The sequence below is a fragment of the Periplaneta americana genome, chromosome 17 (assembly GCF_040183065.1).
Source record: "Periplaneta americana isolate PAMFEO1 chromosome 17, P.americana_PAMFEO1_priV1, whole genome shotgun sequence".
Taxonomy (NCBI): domain Eukaryota; kingdom Metazoa; phylum Arthropoda; class Insecta; order Blattodea; family Blattidae; genus Periplaneta; species Periplaneta americana.
The window spans coordinates 91,083,122-91,106,891 of record NC_091133.1 but is presented as its reverse complement, the minus strand read 5'-3'; the positions used below and the strand labels follow the sequence as shown (position 1 = coordinate 91,106,891).

The following is a 23,770-nucleotide window of genomic DNA, read 5'->3' as shown; positions in this document are numbered from 1 at the left end:
AACCCTCTGCCCTTAATGATTAGTAAGTAGTTCCGAAATTATCAGAAACAGCGAATCTCGAGTTAAGGTTGATAAAATTATTGTTCAGAACTTAAAATCGCCAAAATTCTACCATTAGCTTACTTAAATCTTTTCACGGAACCGGATTAAACACAATATACTGTTATCTGTTTTTCCTGTTTCTTAAGACCAGTGACAGAAAAACAAGACTTGAGCGATCCAAAACCTGACTTTTGTTTGTGCATGAGCGTACTTTCAGTGAAAGTCAACGTTTAAAATCTGTGACATGTATCTCTGGTTCGGCGCTCCCTTAAAAATGTGCTATAGAGAAATTGAACATGTTTTCGAGGCTTCCCACAAGGCTCATGAAGTGTGGTGAAAATGCACCATGCCCAATTTATATAAAAATATAATTAAAATGATTGGCTTTAACATGTCTAAAATATTTAGTATGCAAATGATTTTTCTTCCAATTGAAAATGATAGAAATTTTAACAAATGAAAACTTTGATTCGTAGTTCGTTTTTATGAACGAGCGTTTTAAAGAAAGTACTGAGCGGCATGCAGCGTGTGGGTAGTGTCTGTGTGAGCAAGTTGGAACGCGGTCTAACCTATCAGGGGCACAGCGTCAGAAGTCTGTGGCAACACTTGGGCCACCAGGAGGGAGAAAACTGTTAGAGACAGCAGGATTGTTACACCTGGAACAAACAGAATCACACTCAACGCTTTCAAAACAACATAGTCAGGGTGAGGTGGTGTTGCAAGTAACCAACTAAAAACAAAGGGCACAAACCAACCAACAAACAACAATTAAAATAATAATATAGCACACAGATAACGACTTTCTTTTTCAAAAATAAAAACTATAGAAAAAATAACAAGACAACGACAAGTATTAACTAACTGTGTGAATAGGCCATCAAATTGGAAAAAATGTGTAATATGCTATCCCCCTCCAACGATCCAAGTATCAGAAAGCAAACCACTGTCAGTCACACACCAAACTGCATCACTACCTAACAGAGGAATGGCGTCAGAGACTTGGGGGAGGGTCTCGGCGACCAGGTTCAGGAAGACTGTCAACGAGAGCAAGATGGTCACTCCTGAAACAGAATAACCAGTTAGTTGATTGGCTCGCTCCCAACAATCAATTGATTTGTGTTCTGAATTTCTTTCTTTCTTTTCTTTTTTTAAAAAATAAGGTTTTGTTTGGATTACTTTGGTTATTAGTTAATATTGGTTACGGTAGTGGTGGTGGTTGTGGTAGTGTTGGTGGTATTTGGTGGTTATGGTGGCAAGACAAATCACATAAATTTGGCACTAAGTTGGCTAAAGAGAAGGGAAAACAGTACGTCCTATCTGATGGCAACAAGGCAGACCTGATTCTTACTGAACTGATCTTGAATTCTGTAAATGCATAGCCACCGAATCATTAAAGATGTAAATACAGCGAGATTATCGTCACTGAATGTTTCTAACAGACATGTGCTGCATAATCAACGCCATCATAATTTGTTTGTGCTTTGTAATAATTGGTATTTCAATCTGAGTTGTAAGAATCACGTCGCCTTGAGAGGTACACACTATTCCATTAACATGCCGTGTGACATGACAGAATCGCTAGAACTAAGCCACTTTAATCTCATCACATGAAATCGTTACCAAGTACATGAAAACACACACTCACTCAAGCGCCACATTCACACGGATGACGGTGCACAAAAAATAAATCGGGTACACAGAAAGAAAATAAGTGAAAGAGCGTAAAAGAATTAATAGGAATTGTATATCTCTTTTGTTTCTGTTCAACATCGACCAACACAGAAAAAATAATAACCAGCCCTCGTCTTGGAAATATGACAGCTAAGAGGAGCATAGCACTCGGAGACATGTCTCATCTTGCAGAAAAGACACAACAAGAAACAGCAGCACATAAGAGAGATAGCAGCAATAATAATGTTTGCCAGGTACGTGAGGGATAGTAAAGAACTCCCTCGCGGATGCCGCTTGCTGAGAATTTGCTTTTGTCTAGCGGAATGGAAGCATCAAGCAATTGTTATTTGGCACTGAGTGCACTCTTCCCGAAACCAAATGGATGACACGTTGGGGTATCCGCAAGTCAATTTCCTGACCATCCCTCCACTAAGTGTAATCGCATGGTTCTAGCCGCTAACACATCCTGGCGGATTTGACACATTCGTAAAGCAAAAAGGAAGCGGATTACATTCGTATTTCCTGTGCAAATTTGGGATATATTCATAAAATTTTATTTGAGCTGAGAACCTCAGAAACTCTTATTCATAAGATTGCCGGACGTTCGAACGAATCGATAAGTAAATCTTTCTTAGCGGCAGATGTCTTCCCGACCCCTCCAAGTATCAAGATGTCTGCCCGGTGATTACAGCGAGTCCTACCTATCAATGGTACGGCATCAGATGTGGAGGGCATCTTTTCTGCTACTAAGTTGAGAAATACGGTTAACGAAAGGAGTATGGTGACGCCTGCAACGAAGATTTCAGAGTTCATACTCAAAAATCTCTCAATAGGTTGTTTTAACTCACAAATTATTTTACTTGGACAGGGTGTTTCCTTATAACGCAACCGGATACGTCCGAGTACCTTCTTACTAGAAATTTGCCTCACACTGCAGTTAAAGCGGAAGAATTGTTCATGAGATCCGTTTGTCATTTTTATTGAGGTATGAAATGTAATATGGAACGAGAATTGAAGTGTTTATAAAATTTATAAGATCTGTATTAAATTAATTTATTGTATGTGAAGAAAATATCACAATAAAACTGAAATAACTTCCAAACATAAAACAACATAAAGCGAAATGTGAAACGAGATTAAGAGTCATTTTGAATCCGTTTTGTGTTTGATGTTTGTGAAACATTTTGTGATGAATAAAGCGAACATTTCTTTCCTCTGTAACACGCAGGACGGCTGAAATTTGATCTCGAGCCTGCCCGGTTATGTTATAAAAAAACACTCTGTGAGATACACGTATAGAAAATACAGTTTCATAATATAATAGCATTTCAGTATCTAGTTTTCTTTTCTTTTTTACATCTTAAACGATTTTACCATTATCACTGAAGTGATCCTAGAACCTAATTTGAAACTATAAAGGAAAATGCAAATGTCTTATAAGAAACTCGAGCTATACCCAGCGAGTTGCGGTAATGCACCTTCGGAGGAAAGGAGGTCCATTTGTTAGTCGATAGTTTGGGGCGTTAAAAAAACATAAAGGATGTCGCACGAAGTTTTAAATAAACTGAACAATATGAAGATAGATGAGATTCTTTTGTTAAAAGATTTACATAAACGAGTAGGAAACGTTAAATGAGGTTTAGACAGAGTCATTAATATGCAGGGCGACATTTTACATTCAAACCACTCATCTCCGGCAGAAGATAAGAGGAATTAATTTGGTGTCTTGCAGCAACCGTGGTGATTAGATAATTTACAGAAAGCAAGTCAGAAGAAAAGAGAGATATCTCTAAATAATTATCAATTGTAGAAAGAAAATGTAGATCATTATTCAGTTACAGCGTGGAGTTCTTTTCATTGCACACGTCAGCTGTAAAGAAGGCTGTGATGAATGAGGGTCTTTATAATCTTCTTTAAGAAGTAATCTAGGGGTTCTGCTGACAAATATTTCAGTTGTTATTGTGATAAAGTTCCGTATTCACTTGAAGTTTTGAATTAAAAATGAAATAATATTCAAGAAATATTAATTACGTAGGAAAGAACACAGAAAATTATGTGATGACCAATATCGACGGGATTGTTTAAATTACTTATTTTATAGCGCAGGGTGTAAATGTACAAACTTTATAATTATTTGTAAAAAAAAATTCTGAGAATATTTTAATTTCTAAACGAGTCGAGCCGGCGAATAAAGCATTTTCTACTAATTCTTAAAGTGAAATGTAGGCCTACGTGTATCATATTACATTCTGCCCTTGCTTGGTGCAATATAAAGATATTAGAATAATATTCTTTCTCTTTGCTAAGAACATATTACAATACGTTTTGTGCATTTTATCATAATATTAGCTTGTCTCAAAAGTGTTTCCTTATAAATATTCTACTCATTCATCTTTGAGCTGCTTGACAAAAATTTGTTTGTGTCTGCTGTTGATGTTGTTTTGAAACATATTTAAGTGAGCATCAAAATGCATATCTATTTGTGCTAAATACTGCCTATTTATTGTCTCTAGTTTTTCATTTAAAATGTGCGACGAGCACTCGCAGTTTGAGTGACTTATATTTTAAAAGGCATGTGTGCAAAAGCTGAAGAAATAAGTGAAGTGAAAGAAGAGGGAGTGGTGAATAATAGAATAGCATCAAACTGGATTAAGAGATTCAATAATGGAGATTTAAGTCTTAAATATGAATCTTATTCAGAAGACCAACTATTGTCAGAATGAGGCTACATCCACCAAATAGGAAGAGCAGCCACTCGCCAGTAGCAATTAAATTTTAAGTAAGATTTGGTTTTTATAATGACACAGACTATTGCAACCATTTTGAGATTGTGTCTAAATGGCGACAATAGCTTCATACGAATTGGCCAAAGCATAAATGCAGGAAATATTTATTTTGAAACAACATTTCATCACTAATAGATTGTTTACCGCCACCTTGATAATGTTTTCCAGGACAATGCATAGGTCGTGATGGACTCGTTTTGTGACCTCTTTGCTCACCAGATCTTAATCTTTTAGACTTATTTTAAATGTTTAATTTATGATATTCCAGTGGATGAAATGGATATTTTGAACCTGGGTACTTTTTCTGCATGTGCAACCATTCCCTGATCGCCTAGGATGTTGGTTCATGTACTACAGACAACGCAGCGTCGTGCCCAGCCCTGTACTCAGAAGGATCGCTTTCCGAAATGAAAATTTGGTATAAAAACACCAGGGCAGAGAAAATATTGGAAACGGGGAACACTGTGCAAAATGGAAAAGTACGTAAATGAAAATGAATGGCAAGAAACGATTTTTAAATTTGGCAAGTATCAACTGATTTTAGTGTGAATATATCTACGAAGAAGTAAAACTTATTGCATCAAATGATGAATTACTTATCTGGAATTATGTTTGAAGTTATTTTAAATTTCGTGAAGTTTTAAATGATTTTAATGTAATGAACTATGTCAAGTGAACTCGCGATTAAAATCTGGTGTGCAAGTAGGGTGATAAGCAACTAGATACGTGTAATTAATTTGAGACGGAAAAATGTCAAAACTTGCTACGGGCTTGGTAAAAACATCAGGGAAACAAGATATTGTAAACAAGGAACATTGTATTAATGGATGAAATATAAATATATATATAGCCGCTCCTAATATGTATAGAGAATTCTAATTACCTAGTATTCCGACATTGCTCCATGTTCCTGAAAACTGAGTTTTGAGGGAAAATCACCTCGAAAGGATAGAAGTGTCGGAGATGGTGTTCCTGCATGCAGTAGAAAGATACAGGCTACTGTATTAGAAAATAATAAAATTCAAATATAAAGATACAACTAATAACAGATAACATAAGTAATATAATTTAGTACATAATAACCGGCAGACCATCTATATCTAACTGATGATGTTAATCACGACAAATAAAAGTATTATACTTTTTGGACATTTTTATAATATGAAATTAAACTTACCGGTACTGAATTTAAAGAAATAATTGTGTGTAAACCTGAAGTTTATGCTACATTCACAACGGAAAAATTATAGTTATGAATAAGGAGAAGTAATAACTTAATAATAATAATAATAATAATAATAATAATAATAATAATAATAATTACCATCATTATTATAACAAAACTTCTCCGTCCCCCGTATGATCATATATACTGCCGTACTAGCCGTCACTGCTGCTGAAGTATCAATGAAAACCTCTCAAAGGACGGGGCAGCAACATATATCGTTTTATTTTCCAAGTCAATGAATGCTCAGCGGCGAATGGAGCGATCGCTGACGTTTCAGCGAGTAGTACACAACGTTGACGTATGTGGCAATTACGTCATGAGGGTCTGACGCTCGAACCTTTGCAAATATTAGATTTCACAGCCCGTTATGATTCCGAGGTAAAAATAACAGAGACAGGTCATGTTCCTGAACGTGGGTCGAGACGCCGGGTAGAGTGCTGCAGCCAGTTTATTTCTGTTAGTAGCATAATGAACGAACGCTGTATCTGATGCAAATACATTTCTTTTTATTATTTCATACAAATTTAATAATTACTCATACTTTAATGTGTAATCTGTCACATAGATTTCTTAATTCGTACATTAGCTACAAAGTAAATGAATGAGAATTATTTCCAGGGTATGGAAGATGAAAATGTTTTACGTTTTCGTCATACTTAGTCAAGTTTTACGACAGGTAAATCAAAGATAATCATTTGCAATACGTTAACAACACTGAAAACTGAATATTTATCCAATCAATCTGATGAGTCTAGAACTAGTTTGCACTGGCAAGTGTCGTGTGCGAAGAATGAAGTTAAGCAAAATAAAATCACATGTTTTGCTCAGCCATGCGGATGAATACATAAAAAGGTTAAAAGAAAATAAAAACTGTTCCATGAAAAAATCATTGTTGCATTGATTCTCTATGGTTTTGAAATATGAATTGTATAAGAAAAAAAGGAACACAGTCTTTGGATACAATATAAAGCACAAAACATTCCTAATCATTAAGATGACACTAACTAAAAAAAAAAAAAAACACGTTCATCGTTTCGCAACAATCCATTTCTTTGTCGCTAGTTTCGCTTACAAGGATACTGTACCAGGTCGTCGTGCTTCAATTTAATGAAAATTCATATTTAAGCTAATTTTCGTTTGTTAAGAAAAGTGGTGATATTCATTCGTTTCGATTTTTTCTTGTTTACGAAATATGACTTGAAAACTTAATGCTACTTATGCCGATTCTTGGGCTCACTCGGATCCTCATAGTTCCGCGACATCGTATCACAGCTTTCGTATTAATGATCTAGTCTTTTTTTCTTCTCCTAACTCACATTAATAAAGTACTCTTCCTCATATACAAATGTATTAACTTTATCACTCGCCTTAAATGTGATAGTGAGGATTCGAAATATAGTGGTCGGAACAAAGAGCCATTTAACAGTACAAACATTTTATATAGGCCGGCTTTTCACACTCTTCTGTAAAACACACACACACATACACTTTCCAACATGCAACACTGTAATAAGAACGTTATCAAACTTTCTCACATGTTTCTCCGTCACATTTTCACACTTCTACCATGCATATATTAACATCTCTTTGAGGACAGGTGAATGAAACTGGTCATACACAACGGAATATAATCTCATTATGAAGCCCCTGTCATGCAATGTGTTTGGAATGTTTTCACACATAATGTTGTCTGAAATACTCTTCTATCCTTCGAATTACAATTTCATATTGCCTAAAATAATACACATCCAAGGGTTGGAATAATCTTGCAGTTTTTGGAGGAATAATTTGTGTTTTGATTGTCTTATTACCATGCAAAATGTTGTTTACTTCTTTAGCAGTAAATATAGCATCATTTAAATGACCATTTCACGAATCCAGAAATAGCAGTGTGTCTTTCTTAACATTCGGGAGAATACATCTCTTAACGATCATCTCACGTGAATTTTTGTCAGTTTACCGGAACTACTTGCATCGACCGCGACATTAAATGGCTTATCTTTGTCTACACGTTAGTATAATTTAGGTCCAAATTCTCCTTTCGGTTCTTGAAAGCATAAGTACAGTCGTGTTTGTAGACTTTCAGTTGCATACCTATGGATTTGGACGGTGTACGAATGAGTGTCAGATGCCATGGATTGCACTACTACTGTATTAATGTGAATTAAATGAACAATTTGGCTAGAGCATTAATGCAACAGCTGTGATACGGTGTCGTGGAACTATGAAGAACCGAATGTGCGCAAGAAGCGGCATAAGTAGCAACGATTTTCAAGTCAATATATTTCGGAATATGTAAGATAAGAACTTTCTTGTGTTAAATTTTAACGTACCTTGTTAACATGTTTCGACCTATTTTCGGTCATATTCGGAACTGATCGTTGTTGGTGTTGGCGCCTCTTGTTTCCTGTGTGGGTGCGTTCGTAATGTAGAGTCAAAGAGTGTATGTGTTTTGAAATTGAGTTGCGTGTAGAGAATATCGTTGGGGTGTGTTTTCGTCTGTCTGTATATTTCATATTGTTCTAGTGTGTTGAGTTTCTGCACATCACATCCAACTGGACATCCAATCAAAAAGCCAGAAATATACAGACACACGAAAACACACTCCAACGATATTCTCAACACACACACTCTTTGACTCTACAATACGAACGCAGCCACACAGAAAACAAGAGGCGCCAAGACCAACAACGACCAGTTCCGAAGATGACCGAAAATAGGTCGAAACATGTTAACGAGGTACGTTAAAATTTAACACAAGAAAGTTCTTGTAATATATATTCCGAAGTGATACAGTGTTAAAAGTTGTGTAATCAAGATGCGTAATCAATATATTTCGTAAAAGAGGAAAAAGCGAAACTAATATCACCACGTTTCTTAATGAACGAAAATTAGCTTAAACATGCATTTTCATTAAATTCAAGCATCATGACCTGGGATGGTTCCCTTGTTAGTACGGCGTCGTTCGAAATGCGACAGGGCAAGTAACACCCCCTCAGCGGTGATCCAGCAGCGCTTTACCTTTCTGCAATATAATTTTGTCACTTGCACATTAAAGTAAATAATTTATATATTTACCTTATAATATGTGCTAGAACTGTAGTTTATCCTCTGTAATAAAAATTTTACAAATTTTCAAAAGATTACTAGACACATGCTGGATTTCGACTGTATTTATAGAATTGAGTCCTAGGTGCATGGTTCGTTTTATTAAATTTATAAACGACTGTTGTCTTATAAGGCTTTGGGTTTAACAATTTCGTCGATTTCAAAGCTAATCACTTGAATACACCTACCTGTTGAGCTAACTATCTTAATAATTACGTGGGAAGCTGTTCTAGCTTACAGCATATGTCATCGAGTTTTTGTTCATTTACGATGAGCGTTATATGTGTTTTTATTGGGTTTATGCATAATTTCATAGCTTTTTTGTTAGTCATCCTACAAGAAACATTGACTATATTTTGATTGTAGATTTGCTACACTCATGCAAATGGATTCATTTCGTATTCACTCATACTCAAAATAAAATTGCATTACTTCATACATTTATTCAACAAGTATCATTGCAATATTTCCTTTTTGTTCTGCGTGTAATGAGTATAGCTAGGACATGTACCCACTGAAGCTGAAATCAAGTTACCTACGACGCGCTTAATATGCGTGAAGTCATACGGCACAAACTGACTCAGGGCTGTACAGTCTCTGCTATGATAGCAGTACGGACAAGTTAACGTTGTTTTGTAGTCTCTCAGTCTTTATACTTTATTCTACGATTAAGTGAAGTTCAATAATATAATAAACATCACGTGTTGCCACATTGAATACGTTATTGGAGAAATTTAGTAGACAAAATTTCATAACGAATTGAGAAGCATCCAATGTCAGTTATATCATGCATAAATTAGGGATTGGAAACGAAAATGATTAAAAACAACCCTGTAATACCGAAGACAGCTCTGCCATAAGATCTACACAATCGCTTGTTTCAAGCAAACAACATGACAATTTGTTATTCATTAAAAACAAATTTGCAGATGTGACAAAACCGTTAAGAAATTATCAGGATAGATGGGAAAGTAACGTACAACAATTATTTTTCGGAATACTATTTTGGTTAGGACGTTCAAATTTGACAGGTAGTTTGAATCTTGCGCTACAGACAGCAATGATTCGATCGGATGTCACCCTAGCGGAACGAGCTATAACTACTGAGTAAAAATTGCGCGTTTTCTACCATCCTTCACTTATGAAGGGCAGCGAGGTATAGTCTTTTCTTCTTCTTTTTTTTTTTTTTTTGCGAACAAGAAAAACTCGAGTGAAATCAACAGGGAAATATTGGAGGTGCAGGGCTCTTGATTGTCTGGACCATAGCAACATCTCCAGGTGATGCAGATTCTTCGAAGAAATCCGCCAACTAAGCACGTTCCGGCCGACCAGTGACCGCTGCAACACCACTCGATGTCAGAGGCATCATTAAGGCAGCAATCACCCACCCTACAGTCCAGACCTCGCACCTTCTGACTTTCACCCGTCCACACTTGTAGAGTAACGGCTAGCGCGCCTGGCCGCGAAACCAGGTGGCCCGGGTTCAATTCCCGGTCGGGGCAAGTTATCTGGTTGAGGTTTTTTCCGGGGTTTTCCCTCAATCCAATATGAGCAAATGCTAGGTAACTTTCGGTGCTGGATCCAGGACTCATTTCACCTGCATTATCACCTTCATATCATTCAGACGCTAAATAACCTAAGATCTTGATAAATTGTCGTGAAGTAACTTACTAAAAAATCTACTTGTACCTCATCGGACCAATGAAGAAATTCCTAGGAGAATAACGCTTCGTTTCGGATGGAGAAGTGAAATCAGTCATAGCAGGTGGCTATACGCCCAAAAAACTCAGTTTTATGAACGAGGTGTACTGAATATGGTGTCACGATGAGAGAAATGTGTCGAGAGACTTACTATAGGCTAGTATCTTTATTTATCATATAGAAAGGTATCTATTTATGTTGTAATTTCTTACATCTTCAGTTTAACATATGTACAATTATTTGTTTAATATAGATTATAATTTTCTTTCACATCTATTGTACTGTAGTTAGCAACTTATACACCCCTGTCCCTACTGCTTACAGTTCAGGTTACCTGAATTGAGTCTTTCACCACTCCTCCTAGACAAATACAATGCGCACACATTACAAATAACGGGATATTTGCCCGGACATTAGTAATGAGAAAGCACGAAATGAGAAAAACATGTTTGTTTTTTCTGCACTACGGTGTCGTGACCCATTTGGCAAATTAGTTTATTTGTGGCAGGTTGATATTGGCGGAAGTGGGCTCTATCCTTTGGAGTTCAACCAGAGGTCCCGGGATCGATACCCGGCCCCGGAACAATTTTTCCCTTGAAATTATTCAAATCTGCTTTACAGGAAGCTTCACCTAAAAGACTAGATTTGCATAATATATACGTCACTGTGCACGTTAACAGAAAACCACAATTCCAAGTCACACAGAGTTTGTGTGCACTCGATGTGGGTCTCTGGCGTTTCGTCAGCCCACGCGAGTTGTGTGGATATAAAGGGAAAAGTTGAGACGGTGTCGGGTGGAGTTCCCGGGTAGCTCAGTTGGGAGAGCGCTGGTACGTTCAACCAGAGGTCCCGGGATCGATACCCGGCCCCGGAACAATTTTTCCCTTGAAATTATTCAAATCTGCTTTACAGGAAGCTTCACCTGAAAGACTAGATTTGCATAATATATACGTCACTGTGCACGTTAACAGAAAACCACAATTCCAAGTCACACAGAGTTTGTGTGCACTCGATGTGGGTGTCTGGCGTTTCGTCAGCCCACGCGAGTTGTGTGGATATAACGGGAAAAGTTGAGACGATGTCGGGTGGAGTTCCCGGGTAGCTCAGTTGGGAGAGCGCTGGTACGTTCAACCAGAGGTCCCGGGATCTATACTCGGCCCCGGAACAATTTTTCCTTTGAAATTATTCAACTCCCCAGATATTTTGAGTAATACTCGTACTTTCGAAACATAAAATTGAGGAATTTCTAGGGTGTTTTTAACACTTTTCTGACTTAACTTGCGTCTTTTTATAAGAATATATAAGCGTCTTGTTATGTTATGTTATGCACAGGACTGAATAACACGCTTTTAGATGTAGGAGCTTAGCGAATGCAACACGTTACGAAATATATGACGTCATAGTGTTACAAATGTACCGCAACAATATTCTCACTGTATCTCATTATGTATGCAGTGGAGCGTTAACCCCGTGTGTCGACGCGTGTTAACGCTGTTACATAGATGTCTGTTTACTCAGTCTATTGATGGGCATGAGGAAGAGCCATTGTAACCAGCGGCCGTATGAATTGCTAATTATTAGATTAAGAGAGACAGACAGACAGAATGAACTCGTCTGCTTTAGGTCTGAGATCTCGAAGGGGAGGAAATCCCTGCCCTTATGTGCGAAACAGTTACAGTTCGGCTTTAACGCTTGTGCAAACCATTAGCGTGTATTTGATTTCTGTCTAGCGTAGGCCTATATGTCGTTTTTTTTTCTCATTCAGATCCTATAATGCAGCGGTGACCAAAACTCGAACTGCAGTGATTACATGCGACAGACAGACTATGAAGTAAGTAGACGGAGAAAAGGTACTTAGCATGAAAACTACAACAAGTGTGGTTCCTGTAGTAACATCTTGATCAATCCCGCGGATAAAAATCTAAAGCTTTGCTGTATCAGTAATGTCACTGCTGTCAGTGAATAATGTACGATTTTTCTTGCTTCTTTTTTCAACCTTCCTCTTGATTATAATAAGGAATTTTCTAAATTCTTCTCTCGATACTTGGTCGAGAAATTCGTAGTTTTTCAAAATTAAAAACTTCTTATGGACATAGTTATTTAAGCTATTTTAATCATTACTCTCTTGAGAAATTATGTTCTATTAAAAGGCTTTAGAGCACGAGATATTTCAAACTCCATTAGGTAGCTGACTTTCTTACATTTATTTATCTCATTTTCTCTTCTTGGCTATGTTTTAAGACATGTAAATTCCTGGCGTTTAACAGTTCGTTGGCACATAATATTGAATCAGTTTTTCTACAATATTATTATTAAATTAATAACTAATAAATAGTCACCCTCACCTAAAGATTAAGAAGATTAAAATCGAGATAAAACCTAATAATTTTATCCTTCTAGGGAGAAGACCAAAAAATTTCAATATTCATGCACGTAACTTACAGAAGAATTATAGAAGCACATACTTAGTGGTCAGTAATAACAACAATAATAATAATAATAATAATAATAATAATAATAAATTATTCAGCGTGGCAATTAATGTTGCTATATACTCCTAATTGAACTGTTGAGCAAAGTAAACATATTACATTTTGTCCGACAGAACAACAAAAAAAAGTTCTCCTCATTCTTTACGAAACCACCCCTTACTGCTTGTAGAGACAGAGTTTGAAGCGCGACGTGATACCGCCACTGCTTGCCTTCAGTACGTGAATTAAACACACAGCAATGTACAGGAAACTCCTCGTACCCGTTTGAATGTCTGTGATTACACGATGTAATCACGACACCCGTTTTGGTCACCGCTGCTTTAATGCCTGTAATATATTCACGAAATCTTATTGACTCTACATCATAAGGATCTGAACGTACATTCATCTTAAGTAAGGACGAGAAAAGTTATAGATACTCTCTGGTCCTCAAAGTGGGGTTTCTGCGATATGTTGCTAACAACTCAGATAAATTTAAAGTAATATATATATGAATTTTTTAACTATGTGTTCGTAACGGACGGTGATCATGATGATGACTATTATGATGACAATGATGACGACAGCAACGATAATGCTCATGGTGTCTGATAAGAACTAGGCACAAACTTAATTTCAATAACTGAACTGTGTTCTTTCGGTCTCTTTTGAGTGCCATTTATTTTCTCATCATATCTCAGATTAATTGTAAATTAATGGGCGTTTAAATAAGAATTAGTCCATTTTAAATTGCATTTAAATCATATCCTTATAATGCTTATTCCCCAGGAAGGGAAATGGAGTTTTTATTGTTAGGAAGAATTAAATTTTGTACAGTAGCAGTGATTTCGTATTCAGTTTTTCTGAACCATCGCATGCTAGGTGCGTGGCTCTCCTCATACAAATCCGGACTATACGAGAGATAGTGAGTGGTTTGTATAGCTGTGAGGTGCGAGGTGTCCATGACGACGACTTCATTTCTGCCATAATTGTCGACAGTGTAATAGGCCTATATTTTATATTGATAATATTTTATATATTTCCGAAACATCCATACGTTTATAGCTAGTGGCAATTAAATTTACGTAATATGTTCTTAGCCGTAGAGAAGGGATATTATTAAATGGTTAAATGTAAATGAAGGGCCAAATATATACAGTAGTTCATTACTATAAACTTCTCTTATTAAAGATTTGCCACAAGGACAAACTGATATAAAACAATTAAATTTAGTCAATGTAAAATTTTTGTTTACAAATTTAAATATGAGGCTTAAAATTTTTAAATTATAGACTACATATCACAATCTTCAATCTTAAATGAAACACAGTAAGCGAGCACTGAGCGCAGTATGTTGTAACTGGAACTTGGAGAATTCAGGTGGCTCAAATTTTGTTTCTGGGTCCGTACTATGAATTTAATTTGTTTTAATTTATTAAAATTAAAATTTGAAATATTTTTTCACTTTATATAAATAACTTCTACAAATTTTATTTTGTCTGATATGGTAATTTTATTAAAAGTCAACGACGCTAAAAAAATACGGCACAACGTTGTAAGAAAAGGTCGTTAGTGTTTGCTATTCTTATTCATGTATGTCCACCCTGTTTCTTTCGTTCACAACAAAACATTAAACAAGATTGATAATAATTTATTACTAATGTTACTAAAACGAAGGAAACGAATTTTGTATTACATAGAAGTTATAAATGCTAACAAAATGTACCTAGTTTACTATATTTTGATTTTAAGTTTGACTCATTTGAAATTGTTAGTTTTCTGAATGTATTTTCCGTTGATTTAATAGTTATTAAGCATAATAAAATGATTTCAATAAGACTGTAACCGAAACTCTGATACAAAATTATTTTTAGGAAGAACTTGGATATTAATATGCTTAGAAGAAAACATTTCTCGAAGTTAGGAATCTCATCATGTTTTACGTTGGTTATGAAATATAAATTCCTTTTAAGAGTTTTAGTGACATGGAAGAAGTTGTTCAAATAATTTATGTTGCAGAGATGTTATGATATGTTAGTAGTGCATACCAATCCCTCAGTAATTCCACACGTTGCTGTAAAATAAACAAAGTTGATGATAGCGTGAAGGATGTAACCAATGTATGTGAAGATTCATCTTGTCTCACGACTTGAAGATTGCTTCTTGAGGATGTGTCGTGTGGTGTGTGATGCTGTTGAAGATAGAGAAAGCGTTCGCATTGTCTAAAATAAGAATATTGAACAGTCACTCTGAACACTCTTTACCAACACTATCACTAAAAAGAAGATGCATTATAGTTTCTCTTCATTAGTACAGAATAATAAGTAGTTTTTCAATGGTGTTAAAATCATGAAAGAAAATAGAAATGGACTATTAATTCGAATATTTTTTTAATAATTGTGGGAAATATTTATGAATAAACTTTTTAAAATCACTGAAACTTTGTTAAAATTATTCACATAAAAATGATAACATGAATTCATTAATAAAAGAATGGAATATAACGTCAAGATGCTTTTTTTCAACAGTTCTAAAATAAAACAAGGGTTTCGGTTGCTTCATCAACGATTGTATTATATATGGAACATATTGATTATTTCGGCAACCATTATTTCGATGTGAAACATTTCGTTTGCTTCGGTTGCTTCGGTAATAATTATTTTTATATGTAACATTTCGGTTGCTTCAACAACGATTATTTCGATATGCAACATTTCGGTTGCTTCAGCAACGATTATTTCGTTATGTAACATTTTGATTTGCTTCAGTAAAAATTATTTTTATATGTAACATTTCGGTTGCTTCGGCAACGATTATTTCGATATGCAACATTTCGGTTGCTTCAGCAACGATTATTTCGTTATGCAACATTTTGGTTTGCTTCGGTAAAAATTATTTTTATATGTAACATTTCGGTTGCTTCGGCAACGATGATTTCGATATGCAACATTTCGGTTGCTTCAGCAACGGTTATTTCGATATGCAACATTTTGGTTTGCTTCGGTAAAAATTATTTTTATATGTAACATTTCGGTTGCTTCGGCAACGATTATTTCGATATGCAACATTTCGTTGCTTCAGCAACGATTATTTCGATATGCAACATTTCGGTTGCTTCGGAAACGATTATTTCGATATGCAACATTTCGGTTGCTTCGGCAACGATTATTTCGATATGCAACATTTCGGTTCCTTCAGCGACGATTATTTGGATATGCAACATTTCGGTTGCTTCGGCAACGATTATTTGGATATGCAACATTTCGGTTGCTTCAGGAACGATTATTTCGATATGCAACATTTCGATTTATTCGGCAACGATTATTTCGATATGCAACATTTCGATTTATTCGGCAACGATTATTTCGATATGCAACATTTCGGTTGCTTCGGCACGATTATTTCGATATGCAACATTTCGGTTGCTTCAGCAACGATTGTTTCGATATGCAACATTTCGGTTGCTCCGGCAACGATTATTTCGATATGCAACATTTCGGTTGCTTCGGCAACGATTATTTCGAAATGCAGCATTTCGATTGTTTCGGGAGTGTTGAGGTATTTCTTATGTAGCCTTTCGATTATTTCGACGATTATTTCAATATGCAACATTTCGGTTATTTTGGCAAACATTTGTAACATTTTGATTGCTTCGGTAACTATTATATCTATTTGAGGTTATGTAAAAGCATTTCAAGCTATTCATGTGAGTGTTATTACATTTATTTAAAAAATATTTTTTAATTTATTATTTTTTCTTCAGTGCGAATGTTTTATACTCAATGTTCTTAGAAATGAAATGAAGAAGTGGGCTACGTTTTGAGAAGATTACAATCGTAGTTATTTAAAGATGGGGAAAAAGCTAGTGATGATTTTTGACAGGGTATTTTAAAATACTGTAACAATATTATTACATAAAAATTACAAAATCTCGATAGTGAATATTTCATTTTTATGCAACACGGCGATCTGTATTGCATTTATTTACCAATAGAGTTACTACTCAGAAACTTCTTTTGGGGGGGGATTCTTATCACTGCTCGGCATTTTCGTAACATCTGCTATCTTCCACAACCGGATATAAATCCTTCCGATTTATAACTATTTGATTGTGAAAGGAAAATTTACTCTCGTCGATCGTCCAATTCTTAATATTCAGAAGAGGTTCAGGTAGGACTTTTGCCAATATTGTCTATAAATATAGGAATTCATAACGTTTGAAAGTTGGCTCTATCTTCGCGCTTTCAGGTGAATAGAATTGGTGAGTTTGAGGATATCTTATTCGTTAAACAACTAAATATACTTTGCTGAACAATAACTGATTACAGAATGTAGGCTAATGCAGCCGAGGACCAATATGCTATGGGAGATCGTAGAAAACCATATGGATAAAATAAACAGAATGCAATACACTTATGTATTTTCTATACAGTGAAACCTGTCTAAAGCGGCCATCTGAATTTACCTTGTAAAATGGCCGTTTTATCAGGTGGCCGCTTGATTAAGGTTGCGGTTTTTTATGAATCAGCATGAAAGTACTGAATTTCATTGACTTTTTAGTACTGTGCGCGTACAAGAATCGTGCATATTAATGTCAGCCTCTTCCATTCTTGCAACTAGCCTTTTCAAAACTCAATTTCTTCGCCCTCGCACACTTGAACCATTCGTAAACGAAATCATTCACATTACTAAACACAGATTCTCTCTTCTTTTTTTTTTTTGGCCACCATGCATATTTTCCTCCTATTGTTTTAATATTTCATCTTAATTATACCGTGTATTTGTGTCCTTCCACATTTGGATATTTCTGCAATTTTTCTCGCAGATGTTCCCTTCTCGCTTTCTTCAATCATTTTTGTCTCACCTCTAAACTTAATACCACTCTAGATTTATTGTTAGACTCAAACTAACGTCGCAGTTCCTCTGAATCAACTGAATGAAAAGAAGAAAAATTCGTAAAAGCTGGTCCAAATAGAAAAAGATGGAAAGAGGAGAAAAAATAAATAAAAAAAATTCGAATGGTTAACTACTGACCTAAAACATACTGTGACATTTTCGATAGAAAACGTCCGTGTTTCAATCCTTTAAGAACGAGTAAGAATTTATGGCTGTGCAGGGTCGGAGTGGAAAGTGACAAAAGAGTCATAAAACTAACCAACTAACCCCAAGATATGGAGGGTGTACTGTTGTACACTTAGCTGTTGTACTCGTGATATTGCTCTCTGTCCTCTAACCATAGAAAAAATAGGTCAGACAGTATCCGTGAAAAAACTTTTTGCTGGACAGTGACTGTTATAGTCAGGTTCCAATCCAAAGAGACCCCGGCCGCTGGCCGAAGCATGAGGTGGCCGCTAAATAAAGAGAGAAATTGTATTGATCTTATGGAAAATCCAATTGGTTCCAGAGAAAATTGGCCTTTTGGCCAGGTGGCCGTTTAAATGAAGTGACCGCAAAGGCAGGTTTCACTGTATTTTGTTTCCTTAAATCACAAATTTGTATCTTGTAATTCCTATATGCGATTGGTCCTTTTATTTACATAATATTGCACAGAATTCTGTGGCAATCGTTGATCAGTCAGATAGTCTAGTTATAAACTATATAACGACCTCAGCTAGTATGAAGTCAGTCTAACCCAATTCTATTTCGTTCACTTGAAGGTGAAGAAATAATCAACTTTCAAAACATCGTGAATTTTATATTTATCGCTAAGAATAAAAAGTTATCTCAATAATTTGCCATTGCTTTTTCCCTAATTTAGAATGGTGATCCTTAATAACAGATCATATTTTATTGTCATATTAATTATATTCTTCATAAAAACTTCATTCACTTGTAGATTAGGTAACATTTCAATTTTTATGTGTAGTTTTAAGAAAGTTCCAGCGATTTTAAAACGATTTCTCTAGAAGTGAATTAACTGTAAAGGAAGAAATAATAAATGCTGTAGAAACAATACAAGTGATTTTTGCAGTTGAAAATAACTGTATTATTTCTTGAGGAAATAAATAAACATTCCTATTACAAGTAAAGAAAAGATGTGAAGTTAATGAGTAGAACAACACATTCATAAAAGACAATAGAAAGTATCTCTTAACTAAAAAATAACTCTGAAAAACTTAAAAAAATGTTAATATGTTACTGCAGATTTTCTCTAAAATACAGATAAAACGTTATACAATCAGAGATTGAATTGTATATTCCAACGAAGATATTAAGACAGAGTTATTTACTCCAAGAAAGCAAGAAAATGTTTGTAGGCAATGTTTACACTGTATTAGTATCATTAATTTCTCTAGCCGAACAGAAGGAAAATGTAACGCGTTATGCACATGAAATAACTATACGTATAAAATATATAAATATATATGTATTAATTATATATTATAACTATACGTATAATTATGAAATAATAGATTCCAAGAAAATCTGTGAAGAGGACACTCCACTAAAAGTGGAAACTTTTTTCCTAATAATTTCTTTTCAACCAAATTTTGGGAGAAAGTTTACTATGCAAAGTATTAATAAAATCCAAATTTTGAACTCCCAAGTGTTTTTTACTTCTGATTTTCTATTTTATTTTCTTTTTTTATATTTTCAGACTCAAGTTTTTAGTAGGATATCTCAATTTATAAGATTTTTTTGTTAAATTCACAAGACATAGAGAAACATTTGTATAAATTCATTTGATAAAATATCTCATTTATTCATTTAAAAAAAAAATTATTTTGAAGTTTTGAGTTATTTGTTCTGTAATTCATAAAAATAATAAAATAAACTGGCGGTATTTCTTACACAATAAATACGCAGAAACATGCAGCTATCTCATAAATACTTGCAGTAAAATTTTCATCAAGATTAATTAATATTTGACATAAATATTAGATGTTGAATCAAGAAAAGTGGACTTACGGAAAAATGGATTAGAAAGTAAAATGAATGTTTATCAAAATTCTCCTCCGCTACATTCATTTAGTAACTTCAGGGAGCCAACTTCAGAACAAAACGTTACTAGATTTGTAATCAGAAATTTGTAAAATAAAATTCTTAGATGAAAAATAATTTAACAGCTCTTTAAATGCTACATCCCCCTATAGCATTAATTAAAAAAATAAACGTATTTGAAATTAGACTTGAAATAAATCCCTTTGGGATTTTAAAATATACATTCTAAAGAAGTGAAGTAGTCAATGAAAATATTTTGGAAAATTTTCATGATTTTCAGGCTTGTTGCTTTGAAAATAGAATAACAGATTTCACAGAACGTAATTATTAAAATATTTTAATACATCATTATAGATTTTTGTTACAAATGTTGAATGAGTAGCCTTTCCATGGAACTGCACATTGTAGCGATTGAAATAACAGTCTAATGATTTATACGAAAATTGCGTCATAACTTTAAAAATTACTATTTTCACGTCAGTAGTTCGTTGAATGTTTTCTGTAAAATTACCGGTACATAATTTGTATGTAGTAATACGTGCATAATTAAAAATCGTAGTAAAGTCAATGAAAATGAATTGTATAATGAAAACATAATTAAAATTGAGTAGAAATTCTTATCATGCTTACTGTAAGAATTCTTAATTACAAAAGGAAAGAATTATATATTTTATAAAATACGAAAATAGCTGTTGAATTGAAAATAGAATGAAATTGTTAACATAGATGGAAGAAATTAATGGAAGGCTAGTTACAGAAGACAGTTTATGCTAAAGACGGTCGAATATTGCATTTTAAAGACAAATTAAAAGTTGCATGTGTTTCAACTGCAGCATAGATTTAGAAAAGGATAATTATTTAGTTAACTGAGTAATTGAGGACCTAACATTCTAAATGTGCTATGTGCCAAAAGTAACTTTCTGAGTTATTGATGAAAAACACTGTGAAATGCATGTTGAGATACCTACAACACCGTCTTTTGGCGTACGAATGAGTCACTTCCAGTTGAGCTACGACAAAGACAATTCAGTATGATATTCTTATATGGATGTTCCTCCCTTAGATTGGATAAAATAACATATAAAAAATTGGCGCTTAGAACATTTAGAATGTTAGGTCTTTAATTGTAACTTTCTCATGTGCGTAAATTATAGAATACATATCCTAATCTACAAAAATCCTAACACCTATTTCTGAAAAATGTTTTCTATCTATATGAACCTCTATACAGGCTGTTACAAATTTGCTCTGAGAAACTTCTAAGGCATGTTAAACTGAAAATTATGAATCGCAAGTGACAAAAATATAATTATTTGATTTCAACGTTTACGTGAAATCAAAGTATGGAAAATATGTACATTGAACTATGACGTTAGATTTGATAGGTATGACATATTAGCATACTTGTCGTAGCTCCTATGATATAATCAATCAGGCGCACTGTAAGTTTTGTAATCGAGAGCTCAATGTCTAAGGAAGACATAGAAAAAAAGATTAGAAATGAAAGTCTTTTTTTCGAAGTAAGAAAAAAAATACTAACTTCCATGTGATCTGTTCAGAATAGACATTTACACGTTCAAAAGTTGATAAGCTTTAAATTTTTTTGTTTTTTCACTTTAGATGGGGGTCAAATGAGAGACATGTTGAGAAAGAATGAAAATTACTTTTAAAAGTGATCGCTATTCAAAATATTTACTGGTTGCCGAGTTACGGCGAGTTAAACAAAGTAGTGTTTTTGCTTGGCGGAGTACTCACGACCCAATCTTTTCTCTGTTGGAATCTCAACGAAAAATTATTTCCTGAGCCTTCTTGTACTTCGGCCTGAATAATTTATCCATCTTGAGTTGGTTCTAAGTGGGCCTAGATGGATATCCACAGTTGGTGAATCACAAATGATATGTTTTAACACCGAATTATGTAGGTCTACGGTAAACTTCATTCCCTTCCACGTTATCCGCCTAGAGGTAACGGATGCCGCTATTGAAATAATGTGAGGTGAATGGCTCTGATGTCAATCACGTCAACATAGCGTTAACGTTTAGCGTACGTGTACACCGAGTTCTGTCAAGACACCGACCGGGAATGGAGCGTACGGGTGTTAAATTTGTATTCGTTTTTAAACATTTAATCCACGGTTCTTATTTGTTTAAAATCCAGTTATTAGCTGCAGTGACTTCGAAAAGTAAAACTTTACTTTTAACTTCAATGCATCTGCAAACACCTTCAAAGTTATGCCAACGAGATGACACCAAAACTTTGCATATTTGATTGTACTAACCGTCAAGGTCACGAAGCTAAAATATCTTGATAAATTATTTACGGAACAATCTCAATTACTGGTATTTATATTAATTAAAGTATTTTACGAAAATCCGACATAATCATAAGTAGTTTGGTATTTTTAACGTGCACACCACGTGTTATAGCACGCAAAATAAAACTCGTATTTACTTAAATTCTGAGCAACTAATTGAAGCAGATTAAAAGGACCTTCATAATTGACGGCCAGGACAGTTAAATTTGACAATACGTGGATGAGGTAAATTATTAATTCACAGTAACTTGCAAAATAACCGCGCAACTTTTCTTAATCAGACTCATGTTCATTTGAAGATCTTTTTATGGTATAGCCTATGACTTCAGGGACATGAGAAATGAAGATATACGTCAAGAAATGAATATCGAGAGTATAACAACTGCAATTGAAAAATATAGAAATAGGCCTAATTGGTACGACCATATAACATGAATGCCCAACGGTAGCATACCTTTTAGAACATGGTGTTATAGACCTACACGAAGAAGACGAGTGGGAAGACCAAAGAGACGTTGGAGAGACCAGTTTGACCGATAAAATTCTGGAGGCGGAACAGGTCATCGGCCTAAAACTTGAAGTTAATGATGATGATGATGATGATGATGATGATGACGATGATGATGACTTCAGGGAAAAGTTCTATGAACTCAGGTATAAATTAGTGTAACGTCTTGTGTATGAAATGTTGAAGTAACAGTTTTGGCATTGTAAACATTTTTTGAAATAAGCCGTTAAAGCAAAGGATATATTTGAGGAAGTTAAAATTTCTCCCGGGAAGTAGAAGGTAGGATTTATTGTGAACTTTCAGAAGGGGTTTAATTTATCTTAAAACATTTATATAAACTGTCGGCAGGAATTTGAACTTGCCCGAAAGCAACAGTTTCCAACATATTTCACCGTCACGACATTGAGTACGCCGGGTCATTAAACGCATATATATCACTCCAACTTTATTATACAAAATTGCGTCATAAAAACTGAGTACGGCTTCTGACCTGCAGTTGAGCACATTACACGAACAATGGAATAAGCAATCCCATCAATTTGCGCAACAAGGATACAAGCGCAATACTGATTCGACGTAAACTTTGTAACTTTTGGTTTTGTTCAAAACTTAACAGTGCTACGAAATTAAATCCAAGTATTGTGTACAACGAAAAAATATAGTTGTAAAACAAATATGAGATTTAGATCAATTTCTATGTAATAAGACGATTTTCTAGTAATTATGATGACTGAAACCAAGTGTATTTTAATTAATACTGTAACTCAGCTAATTTTTGTTGCACAATATATATGTATGTATGTATGTATGTATGTATGTATGTATGTATGTATGTATGTATGTATGTATGTATGTATGTAAGTATGTGTGTATGTGCAATGCAATACAGTACGATCTAGAAGTCTCTCCGCAGTGCATGTGTAGCTGAGAATCCATTAGGCAGAGAATTCAAGTGGCAGCACTGGCCGCTAAGCATGTGATGGACTGGGGGTTTGATGT

General features: G+C 34.7%; 1 protein-coding gene across 6 annotated transcripts in view; it reads right to left on the bottom strand.

The window, feature by feature from the left end:
* Positions 1 to 23,770, bottom strand: part of LOC138692895 (neuronal acetylcholine receptor subunit alpha-7-like) — a 589,629-nt gene that overhangs the window by 16,164 nt on the left and 549,695 nt on the right. For 2 of the 6 annotated variants that reach the window (XM_069816214.1, XM_069816216.1), the window contains exon 8: positions 2,415 to 2,501. In XM_069816214.1, the coding sequence (XP_069672315.1) occupies positions 2,415 to 2,501 (87 nt within the window). Of the gene's footprint in view, positions 1 to 611; positions 699 to 1,016; positions 1,104 to 2,414; positions 2,502 to 23,770 lie in introns of all 6 variants that reach the window. The other 4 variants (XM_069816215.1, XM_069816217.1, XM_069816218.1 and 1 more) reach the window with 2 other exon arrangements.